The following is a 16,427-nucleotide window of genomic DNA, read 5'->3' as shown; positions in this document are numbered from 1 at the left end:
GATGGGCCACCCTGGATTTATTCCGAGCACACACAAAACAGAAAATGCAGAAAGCACGATGGGAACACAGAGCTCACAGAAAGGTCAGCATTCAGACGCAGTAATCTTAGATACAATGCACTAGCCGAATACCAGTAAATGTTACAGACTGTCAGGTGTCACTGGTATTCTTAAAGTCAAGATTGCTGTTATATCTGTGAAAGTAACACAAAATTGGGAAGATGAAGATTTTTTGCAACAGCTGTGATTCAGTGGATGTCCTCTTTCAGAAAAATCTGGTTTACAAAGTCCCAGCTCAGGAGCAATTTCCACAAAAACACAAATCCAGAGCCAGTTTGTTTCTTTCACAGTTTTCAAGGGAGCTTCCTTTTACAGATGAGAGACCTACTGAGCCTCACATCGATTGTGCAACATGCATGAGTGGAAGACTGCGTGGCATCTGTGGCACTTCCGTGAAATGTGTTATGTTCTGATCCTTCCACAACATGCCAATCATTAATCAAAGTGCCTTACCTTTCACTTGCTAAAGTGCAAAAAGGGAAGGAATTCAGTCAGTCACACCTGGGTGTGTGGCATGTCACATGCAGCAGCAAGTCATTAAAAACACTGCACCAGTGTTTTGTGGACTGTACTATGTGCAAAAATCAGGCACCTATAACCTTAACGTACTGCAATGATTGCTAGAAGAGTTATAGTTATTTTATGGATATACATTTCCGTTGTTCAATTTATGGGAGAAGGAACGACTTCCTCTCATATTTCTACCACAAAGTGAACCTGACTTGGATTTTTTTTAACCACCTGGATTCAACATATTCCTTGTTGTTCCCACTAAACTCTTGCAGAGAGTGGCCTCATTGTATAAAAACCTCTCCAAGTATGTGAAAATACCCTTGAGCTTTATTTCGTCACTCTGATTTATGTCAGAGTACAAAACAAGCTATCAGCCGGTTCTGTTTTTCAAATCCTTCAAATCACGCAAATCCGATTTGCATCTACAGAACATTTTGCCCAAGCTTCCTTTCACAAAGGTGACATAATTCTGATCGAGGCCACGCTGTCTTCAGAGAGACACTGGACCTTCTTTATGTCAGTCTTGATTTCGACGTGAGAGAGGATCAGAGAGAACTGGAGCGGAGGGAAAGAGAGAGTAAATCAAGGAGAGAGGGGAGGGGACAGCAGAGCAGAGAGGGATGAGAATGACAGAGGAAGAAAGTAAGTATGCGGTGAGAGGTGGAGAGAGAGAGAGAGCGAAAGAGAGGAGTTGGCAACCGCTCAAAAACATGAGAGGCTTTCACTCTGGATTTTGCCCTTGAGTCAAACTTGCATCCGGCAGGCGAGGCCACCGTGTCCAAGAACCAAATAACTCTGCCGCTGTTAACCCCCGCTGTCTCACATACTCGTGCACAGCCAAGAGGAAGTAAAGATTTAGAGTTTTAAAATAAAGTATAAACCATTTGAGCAAGTAATATTTTCTTTTAGAGAATAAAAAAAATCATTTTTTATCACGGAAAAAGAAAGCTGTTCGGGACAAAAGACACTTTTTTGAAATATTTAAAGCATTTGACTCCAAAATACTGTATGAACTATAACCTTTTACTCTTAGGGCCGCACAGCATAATAAATCAAGACATTTTCATCAAAGATAACATTTATGACTTTTTATGCCACCAAATGGAAGTCATTACTTCCGTTTCTATAGCAGAAACTCATCTAATTTTACAATATTTGTATATAAAATCAGTGGTGATTGCACCTTACCTGTTGACAGAAATAACACCCTGTGCCTACAAGTGTGTAAATGGTGTATAGAATGTGTTCCTTCACAAAAGATCGTGGGTTGGGTTCCAATAACACTCACTAATCTGGGGTTTTGTTAAAAGCCTCAATGACTGTTTGAATGCTTGCATTTCTTGTCCTAAAGCACAGCTTTTTTAGAAATGCCCCAGAGCGCCCAGATTTCAGGAAATTAAATTAGTTTGCTGTTATTATCATAAAAAATGACCCAAATTTTCCTTAACACACAGGCAGATGGTGTTTTTTCTAGAGTGTTGTGATTTTAGATTTTTATTTTCTTTTTTAAATTTGTAAACCAAGCAGGAGGCTCAAAACCTAGAAACAGTGCAGTCATGTGCATGCACAGTGTAACTGGGCAAATAATTATTACAGAATTAGATATCCCACCTCTTTTACCTTTTATGTGCGTTGTGTAAGCAGGTAAAAGGGCCACGATCAGGGAAGGAAGGGGGTAAAGAAGTAGCAGCAGCTGTGTTGTTGCTTCCTTTGGGTTTAGAGGGTGGGGATGGGGGGTGGTGTCAGCCTTACACCCCTACAGCTGTCCTGGAGGTCCACGATTGTGTTGAAACTACACAAAATGGCCAGCCCTCACACCTCAATGAAAATAACACTCTTTTTGGAAGGAGTAGGTAGGCAAAGTAAGTGCATGTATGTGTGTGCGTCTGTGTGAATGAGTGGAGGTGGGGGCGGTAATTGTCAAGCAGAAAAAAAAGTGAAGAAAAGCAGAGGAAATAAGACCATGACCATGTTGAAAAGTCGGCTCATTGGAGCCCAAAATAAAAACGCAGTAAAGCGCCTGCCATAAAACACATGTATGTTTGCTTTACAAAGAGGCGTTTCCTGTGAGCTGTCCACAGTTCACAGTTCAGTTCTATGCAGCCTTGCCTTTGGTGTAAACTCATCAGGGTCTGGTTTCCATAATGTGTGAGCACCCTCCAAACTCCCTGGTCCAGTAGCTGCCTCAAACAAATCAGCAGCCACAGCCAATGAGCAATGTTTCCCTACAGACACTTTTTCTGGCGTAATCCATTTGTCTCAATCGTGGCTTTGAGCTTGCAAGTGCTACTGTCACCCTCTGGTAGACTGCTGGTATTCTTGTAGAACACATGCTTGTGTGTCCATGTGCGTATGGAGAAGGGCCATCCAACAGACACAGCCAACAACAACAACAACTTAAACCTGCTGATTGCAGCACCACTATAAAATCTGAAACTGTGCCATCGCCCCAAGTTAGCCATATATAAAAAGGTAAATCACTGAAAAGCAAATACAACACATTCAGTAAAGAATTTGTGCAGTCTTCATAGTAAGACTGAAGTGATTATTTGATGGAGACATTTATCCACTCATCGTGCAAATAAAGACTCACTTTAATGTCATAGATTAAGAAGATTTTCTTTCTCACATTTCACATCCACTCACTGTGTGTTTATACATCACTCTGCATTTAATTACGAATTACTATTAATCTCTGGCTCTCTTTCACAGCATATCTTTTGTCCCGTCTCCCTCCCTTCACCCTCAACTGGTCACTGCATGCCTGCCTCTCCATCAGCCTGGATCTGCCTGAGGTTTCTTCCTGTTAAAAGGGAGTTTTTCCTTCCCACTATCGCCAAAGTGCTTGCTCAGAAGGGGGTCATCTGATTGATGAGATTTCTCTATAATATTGCAGGTGCAGGGTGTTTACCTAACAATATCAAGTGCCCTGAGGCGACTGTTGTTGTGATTTGGTGCTATATAAATAAAACTGAACTGAATTAAAATTAAAGGCAGTCAAGAACGGCAGATGCAAAGATGTTTCACAGAATTTCCCATTAAAACTAAAACATATCTATAAAGAATTTCATGAGCTGCTTAAATATCCTCTACAGAGGTTAAGTACAGTGGGGCAAAAAAGTATTTAGTCAGCCACCGATTGTGCAAGTTCCCCCACTTAAAATGATGACAGAGGTCAGTAATTTGCACCAGAGGTACACTTCAACTGTGAGAGACAGAATGTGAAAAAAAAATCCATGAATTCACATGGTAGGATTTGTAAAGAATTTATTCGTAAATTAGGGTGGAAAATAAGTATTTGGTCACCTCAAACATGGAAAATCTCTGGCTCTCACAGACCTGTAACGTCTTCTGTAAGACGCTTTTCTGTCCCCCACTCGTTACCTGTATGAATGGCACCTGTTTGAACTCATCATCTGTATAAAAGACACCTGTCCACAGCCTCAAACAGTCAGACTCCAAACTCCGCCATGGCCAAGACCAAAGAGCTTTCGAAGGACACCAGGAAAAGTATTGTAGACCTGCACCAGACTGGGAAGAGTGAATCTACAATAGGCAAGCAGCTTGGTGTGAAAAAATCAACTGTGGGAGCAATCATCAGAAAATGGAAGACATACAAGACCACTGATAATCTCCCTTGATCTGGGGCTCCACGCAAGATCTCATCCCGTGGGGTCAAAATGATCATGAGAACGGTGAGCAAAGATCCCAGAACCACACGGGGGGACCTGGTGAATGACCTGCAGAGAGCTGGGACCAAAGTAACAAAGGTCACCATCAGTAACACACTACAACGGCAGGGAATCAAATCCCGCAGTGCCAGACGTGTACCGCTGCTGAAGCCAGTGCATGTCCAGGCCCGTCTGAAGTTTGCCAGAGAGCACATGGATGATACAGCAGAGGATTGGGAGAATGTCATGTGGTCAGATGAAACCAAAGTAGAACTTTTTGGTATAAACTCAACTCGTCGTGTTTGGAGGAAGAAGAATACTGAGTTGCATCCCAAGAACACCATACCTACTGTGAAGCATGGGGGTGGAAACATCATGCTATGGGGCTGTTTTTCTGCCAAGGGGACAGGACGACTGATCCGTGTTAAGGACAGAATGAATGGGGCCATGTATCGTGAGATTTTGAGCCAAGACCTCCTTCCATCAGTGAGAACTTTGAAGATGAAACGAGGCTGGGTCTTCCAACATGACAATGATCCAAAACACACCGCCCGGGCAACAAAGGAGTGGCTCCGTAAGAAGCATTTGAAAGTCCTGGAGTGGCCTAGCCAGTCTCCAGACCTCAACCCCATAGAAAATCTGTGGCGGGAGTTGAAAGTCCGTGTTGCTCGGCGACAGCCCCAAAACATCACTGCTCTCGAGAAGATCTGCATGGAGGAATGGGCCAAAATACCAGCTACTGTGTGTGCAAACCTGGTAAAGACCTATAGTAAACGTTTGACCTCTGTTATTGCCAACAAAGGTTATGTTACAAAGTATTGAGTTGTATTTTTGTTATTGACCAAATACTTATTTTCCACCCTGATTTACGAATAAATTCTTTACAAATCCTACCATGTGGATTCATGGATTTTTTTTTCACATTCTGTCTCTCACAGTTGAAGTGTACCTCTGGTGCAAATTACTGACCTCTGTCATCATTTTAGGTGGGGGAACTTGCACAATCGGTGGCTGACTAAATACTTTTTTGCCCCACTGTATGTGGCTGAGGATAAAAACATCTTATTGCACCCCCTACCTAAATACACGCATGTAGAAACATGCATCTGTAGAAAAACTCCATCTGCAGCATGCAGCAACACTTACACACCTCACACATCCCCATCCTGCACACATACACGGAGGCCCCACTTGCGCGGAGAGACAGACTGCAGGTGCCAGGCCCACCTCAGGGTCCCTGCCGGGCTCTCGTTAGGCCTGGTGCCATTCAGGCGGCTCCTAACACGCAACCCTGAGTGCTTTGTGTTTCTCTGACAGCCCCTGTCGTCCTCTGGATGTAGTGGTGAAAAAAAAGGAAAAGAGGAAAACTTCAGAGATTAGTGCTTTGAAGAACTTGACAGAGAGTCACTGTATGGCCTTGTACAGTTTTAAAGGAGTATGACAGTTTTGTTTGACTCATTTGCAACAAAAAATATCATAGTCTCTAACATTACTGTTATTTACACATTTTTTTCAAAGAATGGCATATATATCACTCCCAAAAGAATTAACATTTACTTGTCGGGGTATAAAGTTGCTTTAGATAAGAAAGAAAATGACCACTGATATTCCATCGTGTCTTTTTAATGCTTAACATTCACACAGTTGCATGCAACCTTCTTTGGAGCCCTTTTAGGAATTTTACATTGGTTACGCTGCCGATTTTTCACAGCAAAAAGGGGCTTACCGGTAATAGAAAAAAAGCAACAAAACAAAGAATATCTGTAACACCAAATTGTATTTATTATTAGAAATGTAAACTCTTCTGGTGTTAAAAACAGTCCCTCTTTATTATCAAGTTAAACCAAACCAGAACCCTAATCCTAAATGGGTCATTGGTACATGATAGGAATTCAAGGCTTTTCAAATAAGATTATAAATGATCCAAAAGAAGACTTAGACAAAAAAAAAACTTTGAAGAAAGAAATCATGTTTTCATAAACATCAGTACCAGCATCACCAGCTTCACACTTAATACCACGATCATAGTTATTTCCACCTCCATCATCTCTATCGCCCCAATCATCCACAACCTCATGAGTCCCTGCAACGGAAGAGATAGCTTCTCCCACAACGACCTGTTTGCAACTGCACTCTATGCTTAAAAACAAAAGGCTTTATACTCCTTTATAAGTGTGCACGCACGAGTTCACAAAAACTCACACACAGAGAATTGAATGCTCACATATGCTGCCACTTGCAGATACTTAACAAAGAGAAAAACATAAACAGGCACGTTGCTGAGTGACAGACTCGACTCAGCCAGATCAGTTTCCACTTCCGTGAAATCTAAACATTAGCTTGTTTACCCTGATCCTGAGCTGAGGCTGGGCCTGGGTGAGAGAGCCGAGTGTGTGTCTCTACCTCTTAGTGTGTGAGCGTAGGTCCACAGAAGACAAGAAACAGGGGGACATGCTATCAGAGACAATACCTCAAAGGTGGAGGAAGACGGAGAATAAAACAAAACAAAAGAACAAAAACAGTATACAGCTATTCCCTCTAATATTATGTAACCCATGATGTCTATTACATAGCTGTCAGGGGAGAGCAAACTGTAGAGTAAAAGCTGTGCTTATAGGGTTGGTTAGAAACTTTATTAGGTATGCTTTGCTATTACTGGACTGCACCTCCTTTTGCCATCACAACTGCCTTAAGTCTTCATGGAAAACAACGAGGTGCCGGAAACGTTCCTCAGAGATTTAGGTCCATATCGAAATGAGAGCATCACAGAGTTGCTGCAGATTTGTTGGCTGCACATGCACAATGATCTCCCGTTCCACCGCAACCCAAAAATGCTCTATTGGATCGCGATCTGGTGACTGTGGAGGGGATTTGAGTGCAATTAACTCATAGTCACGCTGAAGAAACATGTTTAACAAGTTTAACACGTTTTGGCTTTGTGACATGCTGTGATGTGCTGCTGGAAGCAGCCATCAGAGGATGGATACACTGTGGTCATACAGAAAGGGAAATAGCCAGCAACAACACTTAGGTAGGCTGTGGAATTTACACGATGCTCAGTTGCACCACCAATAGCAGCCTGAACCACTGATACAAGGCAGGATGGATGGATGGATGGATGTTTGCCACGGCAAGGTCCCTACAATACAAATGTTACAGCAGAAATCAAGACTCATCAGACCAGGAAACTGTTCTAATCTTTACCACTTTTGGCAAGTCTATGTAGCAGTCTGGGCATTCTCCTCTGACCTCAGCAAGGCATCTTCGTCCATATAACTCAATGGATATTTACTCTTTTTTGGACCATTTAGAATTTAGAGATAAAGTCAACCCCTCAAACTCAAACTTAAGCTATTGTGCAGAGGTCTGGGGCAATAACTATAAAACCACATTACATTCACTTTTTACTCTTCAAAAGAAAGCAATTCGAATCATCCACAATGCAGGTTATAGGGAACATACAAACTCACTATTTTTGCAGTCTGAAATATTGAAAATTGACGATATAGTGAAATTCCAAACAGCACAAATTCTATTCAAAGCAAAAAATAAAGAACTGCCAGGTAATATTCAGAGTATGTTTTTTTTGAAAGAAGGAAGTTATAATTTAAGGGGTTTTTGTAACTTCAAAACAATGAAGGTACGTACTACAAGAAAAGGCTTTTGTGTTTCTGTTCAAGGAGTGAAACTATGGAACAAACTGAATATGGAATTAAAGCAATGTCCAAACATAAAACTGTTCAAAAAGAGTTATAAAAATATGATCTTCTCGATCTATAAAGAAAAGGAAAATATTTAAATTAAGTGAATGTCTCTATTTAAAAACAAACAAAAAATTCATGATGTGATATTATAGTATATAGTATATCAGAAATCTGTTCACTATTTTTATTACAAATTATATCAGTAAGGAAGCTGACTAAATATTCACTGATAATTTATGGGACAGGGGTGGGATTAAATAAGTGTATACTTCTTCCCACTCCCTTTCAACATGTAAATTAATCAGAATGTTTTTTTGTATGTAATTTGTATAGTATATTTTTTTTTCTCTCATTTCTTTTCTAAATGTACTTGTATATTGTTCACATGTTGAAATAAATTACCAATCAATCAATCAATCATTGTAGTACTCCTCACATCAATCCAGAACATTTCTTGCTTTGCGGCAGAGTGCATTATCCTGCAGAAAGAGGCCACAGCCATCAGGGAATATCATTTTCATGAGAGGGTGTACATGGTCCAGAGTAATGCTTAAGTAGGTGGTTCACGTCAAAGTAACATCCACATGGATGGGAGCACCCAAGGTTTCCCAGCAGAACATTGCCCAAAGCATTACACTGCCTCCAGTGGCTTCTCTTTGTCCCATAGTGCAACCTGGTCCCAGGTGTTCCCCAAGTAAGTGACCAACACATACCCTGCCAGCCACGTGACGTAAAAGAAAACGTGATTCGTCAGACCAAGCCAACTTCTTCTGTTGCTCCGTTGTCCAGTTCTGATGATCACAGGCCCATTTTGGCAGACCACACTTCACTCCCCACATACATCAGTGAGCCTTAGACGCCCATGACCCGTCGCTGGTTTCTCATTGTTTCTTCACTTTTAATAGATACTGACCATTGCAAACTGGGAATACGGCTGCAGGAGATGCTCTAACCCAGTTTTCAAGGTATCACAACTGAACCCTTGTCAAACTCGCTCAAATCCTTATGTTTGCCTATTTTTTCTGCTTGTAACACATAAACTTTGAGGACAAAAAGTTTACTTGCTCCCACTGAATCCCACTCGCTAACAGGCGAGTGGTAAAGAGATAATCAGTGTTATTCACCTCACCTGTCAGTGGCCATAACGTTATGCCTGATTTGTGTAGTATAGATATATTACAACGAAAGAAATATCCTCTGACAAGCATATTAGAAGCTCTTGCACAAAACTTCTTTACAAAGTGTTAATCTGGGCTGATCTACAGAAGTAACTTGCTGGTTTTCAAGCAAAGTCAACAGTTAGTTGATTCATTATAGGTGACCTGAGATGATGGGCCTTCTAAGCCTAGGCAACTATGAAGAGGTTAATATTATAACAAAGTTTAGATCCAACTCGTAACCTAAAACTCACGCAAGAGTTTTATTATGAATTTATATTATATTATTATTATGCGCAATTTTATTACTTAAACTGCATGTTTAATAGTTTTAGCTATAGAAAACCCAATTTTGCTGAGTTTCTGTTTATCACTACATTTCCTACAAAGTACAGTAAACAAACAAACCAAAAAATATAATGACTACAAAATGCTTAATGCTGTTTCCTTCAAAAAAGTACCAGTTCCTTTATAACATATTTGTGTAGTGTTTTTCAGGGTACTCTTGCTTGTTCCAAGCATGAACTTTACTACAGCGTCTTACTTTTATCAGATTAAGATGAAGGCCTTTCTTGTGGGCATCAGTTCTTCTTGTTGCTCAGCAAGCGCCTCTCTGAATAACACCAGGAGCTTCCCTGATGACACCGTATGGAGGATAATCTAAATATTCAACGTGCCTGAAACCTGTGCACAGTACAGTAAATTATTTATTTAAGGTAACACTTGAATAGACCACCTTGATGGCACCAGTATGAGAACTTATTATCCAACTGCAAACCTTCCATATACATAACTTCATATGTATGAAGGTAATAATAATAAAAACAAGAAGAAAAAGAATCCTTTATTGCCTTTATGTGTTCACATATAACGAAATTTTGTTTGATATCTATATAAATGCATACATACATACACACAACCAACACTATAAAACATTTGAATGCACACTATTCACATGTGCAGGTGTGCAGAATAAAAATGTGCAGAAAGTTACAGATAGAATTTAGATGGATTTCATAGCTCTGGGGAAGAAGCTGCCTCTCAGTCTGGTGGTGCGTGTTTGTATGTTCCTGTACAGCTTTGGAGAAGGAAGCGGTATATGCAGTCCATTGCCAGGGGAGGTGGGGTCGGCAGCGATACGTCTAGTCTTCTTCTGGATCCATCCAGTGTGTAAGGAGTCCAGATGTGGGAGTGGACTTCCCACAATCCCCTGTGCTGTTTTCAGAAAGTTCTCCCAGCCAAGTTCTTTCTGTCTTGTGGTGTGCAGCTGCCGTCATACTAAGACAGAGGATGCTTTCCATTGTGGCTCGGAAGAAATTCACAACCAGCAAAACAGAGTCTGGTCGGTTTTAGCTTCCTGTGGAAAAATAGCTTTTGTTGGGCTTTTTTCACCAGGTGCAATGTGTTGAGCAACCAGGTCAGGTCAGATGTTATGTGGAGACCCAAGAACTTGATGCTGTCCAGATGCTCTACTGCCTCCCTGTGTATGAGGACAGGAGCGTTTCCTTTCTTCCTGGATGTCCTGCTATCCACAATGAGCTCCTTGGTCTTGTTGGTGTTCAGGATGCACCACTGTGTCAGGTGTTGGATCTCCTCTCTATAATGAGTCTCATCATTGTCTGATATGAGACCCACCATGGTGGTATCATCCACAAACTCCACAACTGTTAATGAAGTGAGTGGCAGAACAATCATGAGTAAAGAGAGTAAATAGGGTCGGGCTGAGCACACAGCCCTGTGGAGTGCCTGTGTTCAGGATCAGTGTGGAAGATGTCCAGCTCCCCACTCGCACCACCCAAGGCCTGTCGGAGAGGAAATCCCTGATCCGGTGGTAAAGTGATGTCGACAGGCCCAGGTTATTAAGCTTCAGAGCCAGCTTATCCGGGATCACTGTGTTGAAATCCAAGCTGAAGTCAACAAATAGCATCCTAAGATAAGAGTTTGGATGTTTGAGGTTGGTCAGGGCTGACTGCAGTGCTGTTGAGACAGCATCTTCTGTTGAACAGTTCCACCTGCATGCAAACTGATGGCTGTCCAGACCAACAGGGATGATGTTGTTGATGTGCTTCAGAACGTGCTTCATAATTACTGTTGTCAGGGCGATGGGGTGATAATCGTTGAGGCAAGAGAGAGCTGATCTTTTTGGTACAAGCTCAATGATAGAGGATGTTAGGGAGACGCACGATAATGTTTGCAGCTGTGCAGCAGGACTTGTTTATGTATAGCGCTAAATCTCCGCCTTTGCATTTAGCTAAAGCTGCAGTCCCATCTGCTCAAACAGAGAGTACCTGTCTCCTCCACCGGGATGTTGTTATCCTGCCAGGTCTCTGCAACAATCGCCACACAGCTGTCCATCCTGCATGAGATGATCCTTAGCCGAAACTTGTCTGTTTTCTTGGCGAATGACTGAGCATTAGCGAGGAAGAGACTGGGAAAAGCCGGTCTGTGTGGGTTAGCATGTGGCTGAATGCGCAGGCTGCTCCTCTTACTCCATTTTTGTTTGTGATGTCTCCTCCGTCTCTTAGGCCCCAAATGGGGGATTGCCGGTACATTTTCCCAGTGTCCCACAATTCAGGCCTTCCATACTGTATTAATGCTGTCTACAACACCACATAAAATCCATGATTTTCTGTCATAACTTATTTGCATCACTAAGCAACATACTGGCATACGGTCTTCTAATTTGGCATGTCTTTAAAGGAAAAAAAAAAGTTTGTGGATGAATTTTTTTTGTTTTTTTTCTTCTTAGAGAGGCTCACCTCTACTCATAGAATTACAGTTGGTTACCAATACTTAATTTTACGTCGAGCCTGGCAACCAATCAATCTGTTTCAGAAGGGCAGACAAGAGTAAAACTAGGGTGTTATTTACAGATGGCAGAAAGAGGTGGTGTAGTAACGTATAATATGAAAAAAATATTTTAAACATAAAAGCCTGTTAACATAATTTAATAGACCCTTAAAACAAATACGTGTATGAGTTTAATTTGGTCACTTTGATGTTATATTTATATCATTTTCTGCTAGATTTGGATTCTTTGCAGTGACAAATAGCTATATATTTGCCTTAAATATATAATCTTAAAAATCTCATTAAGTTAGCCAATTCCCCTGAAAATGATGTGGCTTTCCTAAAGTTATTTATAGCATTTGAGTACAGTTGAACCACATCCTGCTTTTATGTACTACTGCAATATGCACAATAAGAGCTGTGCGCTAAATCTAATCTACAACATCAGGGCAATTAGCCACCTACTGCAGGAGATAACAAGACAGGGAAAGGGGGAGGGAGGGAGAAAAAAATCCCCCACCCAGCATGTGAAAACCTGTGTCAGATTTCACCACAGACAAGGTCACCCGCTCTTGGTCTTGCCTCAATGCCCTGGCTTGGTAACCAGATCCCATGCAGGATGGCGACAAACCTGTTTCTGTTATAGGAGAGGTGCCCACTTGGCTGATTATGTTTGCAAAAACTTTACACTTTTATTTTTTTCCGCCTTGTTTTTCTTTACACCCAACCTTCAATTTACCTGTACAGGGATCTGAGGAGTTGAGCATAACTTTGTACAGCTGTGAACACCCTGGGAACACTTTACACACACTTGTGGATACAAACACCAAAAAGAAGAGAAAGAAAGAAAAATCTTGTTTTAATTCTAGAGCCAAAGCATCATCATCGGTGTTATGCTACACAGCCAAGTTAACACTTGGTATGTTTGTAATTGTGCTGCCTATGAAACTGCACTGTAATCCCTTCCAGCTGCCTCCCTCACTCACCCATCCACCTTCCTCTTCCCCTCCTCTTCCCTTTCAGAGAAACTGTAGCTGAGTATGTTTTCCATGGGCCCTGGTGGATTCATCCTGTTGACAGCGCCAAGCCTTTTATGCATCGAAAACACAGTATTCCCTTTCAGGTGAAGAGACGATGGAAGGGAGAAGGGGAGCTGGGTTGTGGGAGGTAGTGGTGGTGGGGGGAAGCCAAGGACGGTCCCTACAACAGACCTCAAACTTCAAAATCTTGGTCCTCATCTCTTCACAAAAAGAGAGTGAGAGACAGACAGTGAGAAGGGAGGGGGGTGAGGGATCAAGACAAGAAGAAGGGGAGGCAGGAGAGGAGGAGGGAGGGTAGAAAAAAAAAACAACGGCACAAAGGAGTGCGTAATTAAGACAGGAAATGGGAGAAGAGAGGAGGGCTCTGGGGGCTTTCAGAAAGAGGCTGGCTGGGGTCGCTTTTCCAGAGAACGGAGGAGTGGGGCTGATACCCGAGCTGTCTGAATGGAAATCAGATAATCTGTTAACACAAGGCATGGCCCAGATCCTGCCTGCAGACTGACATGGATAGGCCAGTTCCTGTTCCAATCCGCTGCTGTGGCACAAAGTGTTGCCAAGGCAACCAGCTGTTCCAGCCAAACTTTGCTTTCTCTCCGAGCCGGCGGCAAAAACGACAGGTGGGGCTACAAGGCTAGTAGAAGCAGCTCTGAGGTGCTTGTGAAAACATAAAGCTGGTTCAGTGGTGAGAAGACACGGTGGTAGGAATTTAACACCGGTCACCATGCACAAGAAATTCTGCTGCAGTGACCCACCCCTCCAAAAAAAAAAGAGAGAAAAAAATAATTTGACGGACATGCGTTGGGCAGGTGAAGCATCGGGCAAAATAAAGATATTACATTTCTTGCCCGGCTGGTGGAATTTCACTTTGTACCACAGAAAAGAAGGAGAAAAAGAAAAAAGCACCAGAAATAAAATTCTAATTTGCCTTATTGTATTCTGATATTTTTCTACTTATTGTGTGGATGTGGTATTGACCATAATCTGACTGATCTGTGTAAATTCATTACAGGTTATGCATCATAAAAATGAATTGTTTCTGCTCCCAGTTTCATTTATTCATTTGAGACATAATGCCAACTCGATTTTTGGTGCCAAAGAATACTAAATCTCATATTACTCCACATAATGGGTAACACAGAGCAAAGTTTTTTATGGAATCGTCAGATGGGTGCTCAGTACGAGTAACTGCATTGAGCTGAGATTTGAAAATTATTACTAGGACAGAAAAAACCTCTGACCATTCAAACCTACTGAAAAAGCACGTTGACTTAATGCTGCTCTGATCAGTGCAGGCTGCTATCGCTGTCAACTAGCCAAATTGTCCCATCTGGTTAAAAGATTACATTTTGAGCATGTCTTTTGCTCCTAATTCAAACACATTCTACATTTACACAGTCCGAAACACTACAGACAACTCCTCAGCCAAATTCAACAGTCTCCCTTTTCCACACTTTCCTAAATAGAAAAGTTTACAACTTCATGCTCATTTACATTTTTGTGTGCTTTGTCACAGTATCCTTTGCTGCTGCTCTGAAAAAGGGCCAAAACCAACTGATCTACCAAACAGTGGTGTTGGTCCCAATGAGGTGTTAGGATCAGACTCTCCCAGCAGCACTATAAAAGTGTTATTTACAATGATTTGTACAACTTTATAGATTCCCCCGAAGGTGAATAGGAGGCCAAGGCTCTAAATCAAAGCCGGATAAAGATAGCTATTTCAACCTTTTTTCAATCTGAACCAAGCTCATATTTTAGTGTGGCGACTTAACAACAAGAAGGAACAAATCTCAGGCAATAAAGCCCTACCGCTAGACTTGCGTTGTTTCCCCAGACTTCTCTTTGATTATCAAATATCTGAGCAGAAGGAGATGAAGGGGGGAAAAAAACGAAGAAAATACACCTCCTACAGGACCTCCACCTCTGCCCCCACTTCAAGAGCAAGGCGGTGCGACATGCAGTGGCGTACCACAGCTCAAACTTCCCCTTCCTCTTGAGGGGAAGCCATTTTATTGTGTTCCACTGAGATAATTGCCAATCCCTTAAATGAAAGGGTTTTCTCAGTCCTCTGGTAATTACTAGATACGCAGCAAGGGTCTGGTGAAGGAGGGGGGAGGTAGAAAAAAAGAGAGAGAAGAAAACATGACAGGCAGGTATTAAAATTCAATGGGTGGGGCAGGAAGGAAGTCGAGAGAGGGATGTGTTGAAACAGAGAGAATGAGGGAGGGCTAGAGGGAGGGAGGCTTGTTGTGCTGCTGTAGCCTCCGTTTTGGGGTTGAGGAAGGACATGTTTATGGTCTGAGGGTTGGGCCTATTTTTTTGATCCGGCAGTGCAATCCTGTGCCAAGTGCCAAAGACACATCTGCTTCTGGGCAATCTCTTGCCATAGTAAGGTGATTTATGTGGTGATCGCTGACCTCTTTTCCTAAATCACTGATCTTTTTTTTTTTCTCAGAGCTTCTCATCAAATTCAGAGCAGCTGAGTTGAGCTGAATAACTCTTTCAGACAGCACAAATTACACACTGCACTTCCTCTTCAGTGTGTTGAGGAATGTCTCTTAGCGATGATGGAGAGATTGAAAACCAAAGCAAAGCGTAACTGCACATGTAGTCGTACACCTCAAAGGTTTCTGGATATACTGGCAACGAACGGAGATGTGAATCACGCCAGCTAAACACACAGGGCATCTGAATAATTGTGGGGTGCAGTCATTGGAATTACACAGTTATTAATTATTGCTCTTATACCGTACGTTGGAAAATAGAGCCAAACTTTGGTTTCTCCTTAGTGCAGAGCAACAACAAAGACACAAATGTTGATTGTAGGGTAAACTTAAAATAGAAAACAGCTTTGTGATAAATTACTTCATTCATTGGCATGCTAGCATGTTTTTTTTTGTAAAAGTCAGTTTTCCAACATCAAAAAAGGTCTTTATAAAATGTTATAAAGATGTAGTTTAATTGTCCATGCATATATTTGGCAAAACAAAAGTTCTAAAAATGCGAAAATCGCATTTGCAATTTAAGAATCACTTTGAGTAGAACAATGGTATAGACGACTTGCTGTCAAAAGCAGTCAGTTGCTCCGCAGCTCTACTCCAATGCATGTTCTACAAATTTAGGAACTTACAGCATTACATTAGCATGCATTATAGCCTAAGTTTATAGTCACATCTTGCAGACAGAGACAATCTGCTAAGTGCACATGAGCCATTGTGCAATTCCTAAAATCCTGTGGTGAAGTTGTCCTGTAGTGCAGACAGGTATGCCTACTTATCAAATGATCTATTTACATGCCAGCCGGTATCATTTACACACTTTTCCCCTATGGTCCTGACTCTAGAGAATGAACGTTCAGAAGCCCGGAGAGGCCCCAGGCTTGTCAAAGACTCTCCTGTTGAGGTTCTGCTGGCCTGGTGGAAAAAGGTGTGCTCTTAGCTTGTTATGCGACACGGAGGGGAGACAGGCCAAAGGAAGGTGAGGAGGTATAGGGTG

At 41.9% G+C, this 16,427-nt stretch overlaps 1 protein-coding gene across 3 annotated transcripts in view; it reads right to left on the bottom strand.

The window, feature by feature from the left end:
* afg2a (AFG2 AAA ATPase homolog A) overlaps positions 1–16,427 on the bottom strand; it is a 114,988-nt gene that overhangs the window by 26,646 nt on the left and 71,915 nt on the right. Inside the window, exon 16 of one of the 3 annotated variants that reach the window (XM_082509742.1) lies at positions 5,417–5,574. The exons of the other annotated variants lie outside the window; for them this stretch is intronic. Coding sequence (XP_082365868.1) covers positions 5,512–5,574 — 63 coding nt within the window. The 3' untranslated portion in view covers positions 5,417–5,511. Of the gene's footprint in view, positions 1–5,416; positions 5,575–16,427 lie in introns of those variants that run through there. 3 annotated transcript variants of the gene reach the window in all.

This window comes from Aulonocara stuartgranti (assembly GCF_965226115.1).
Source record: "Aulonocara stuartgranti genome assembly, chromosome: 2".
NCBI classification, from domain to species: Eukaryota; Metazoa; Chordata; class Actinopteri; order Cichliformes; family Cichlidae; genus Aulonocara; species Aulonocara stuartgranti.
The sequence above is the reverse complement of the archived record's forward strand: the minus strand, read 5'-3'. Positions and strand labels throughout refer to the sequence as shown.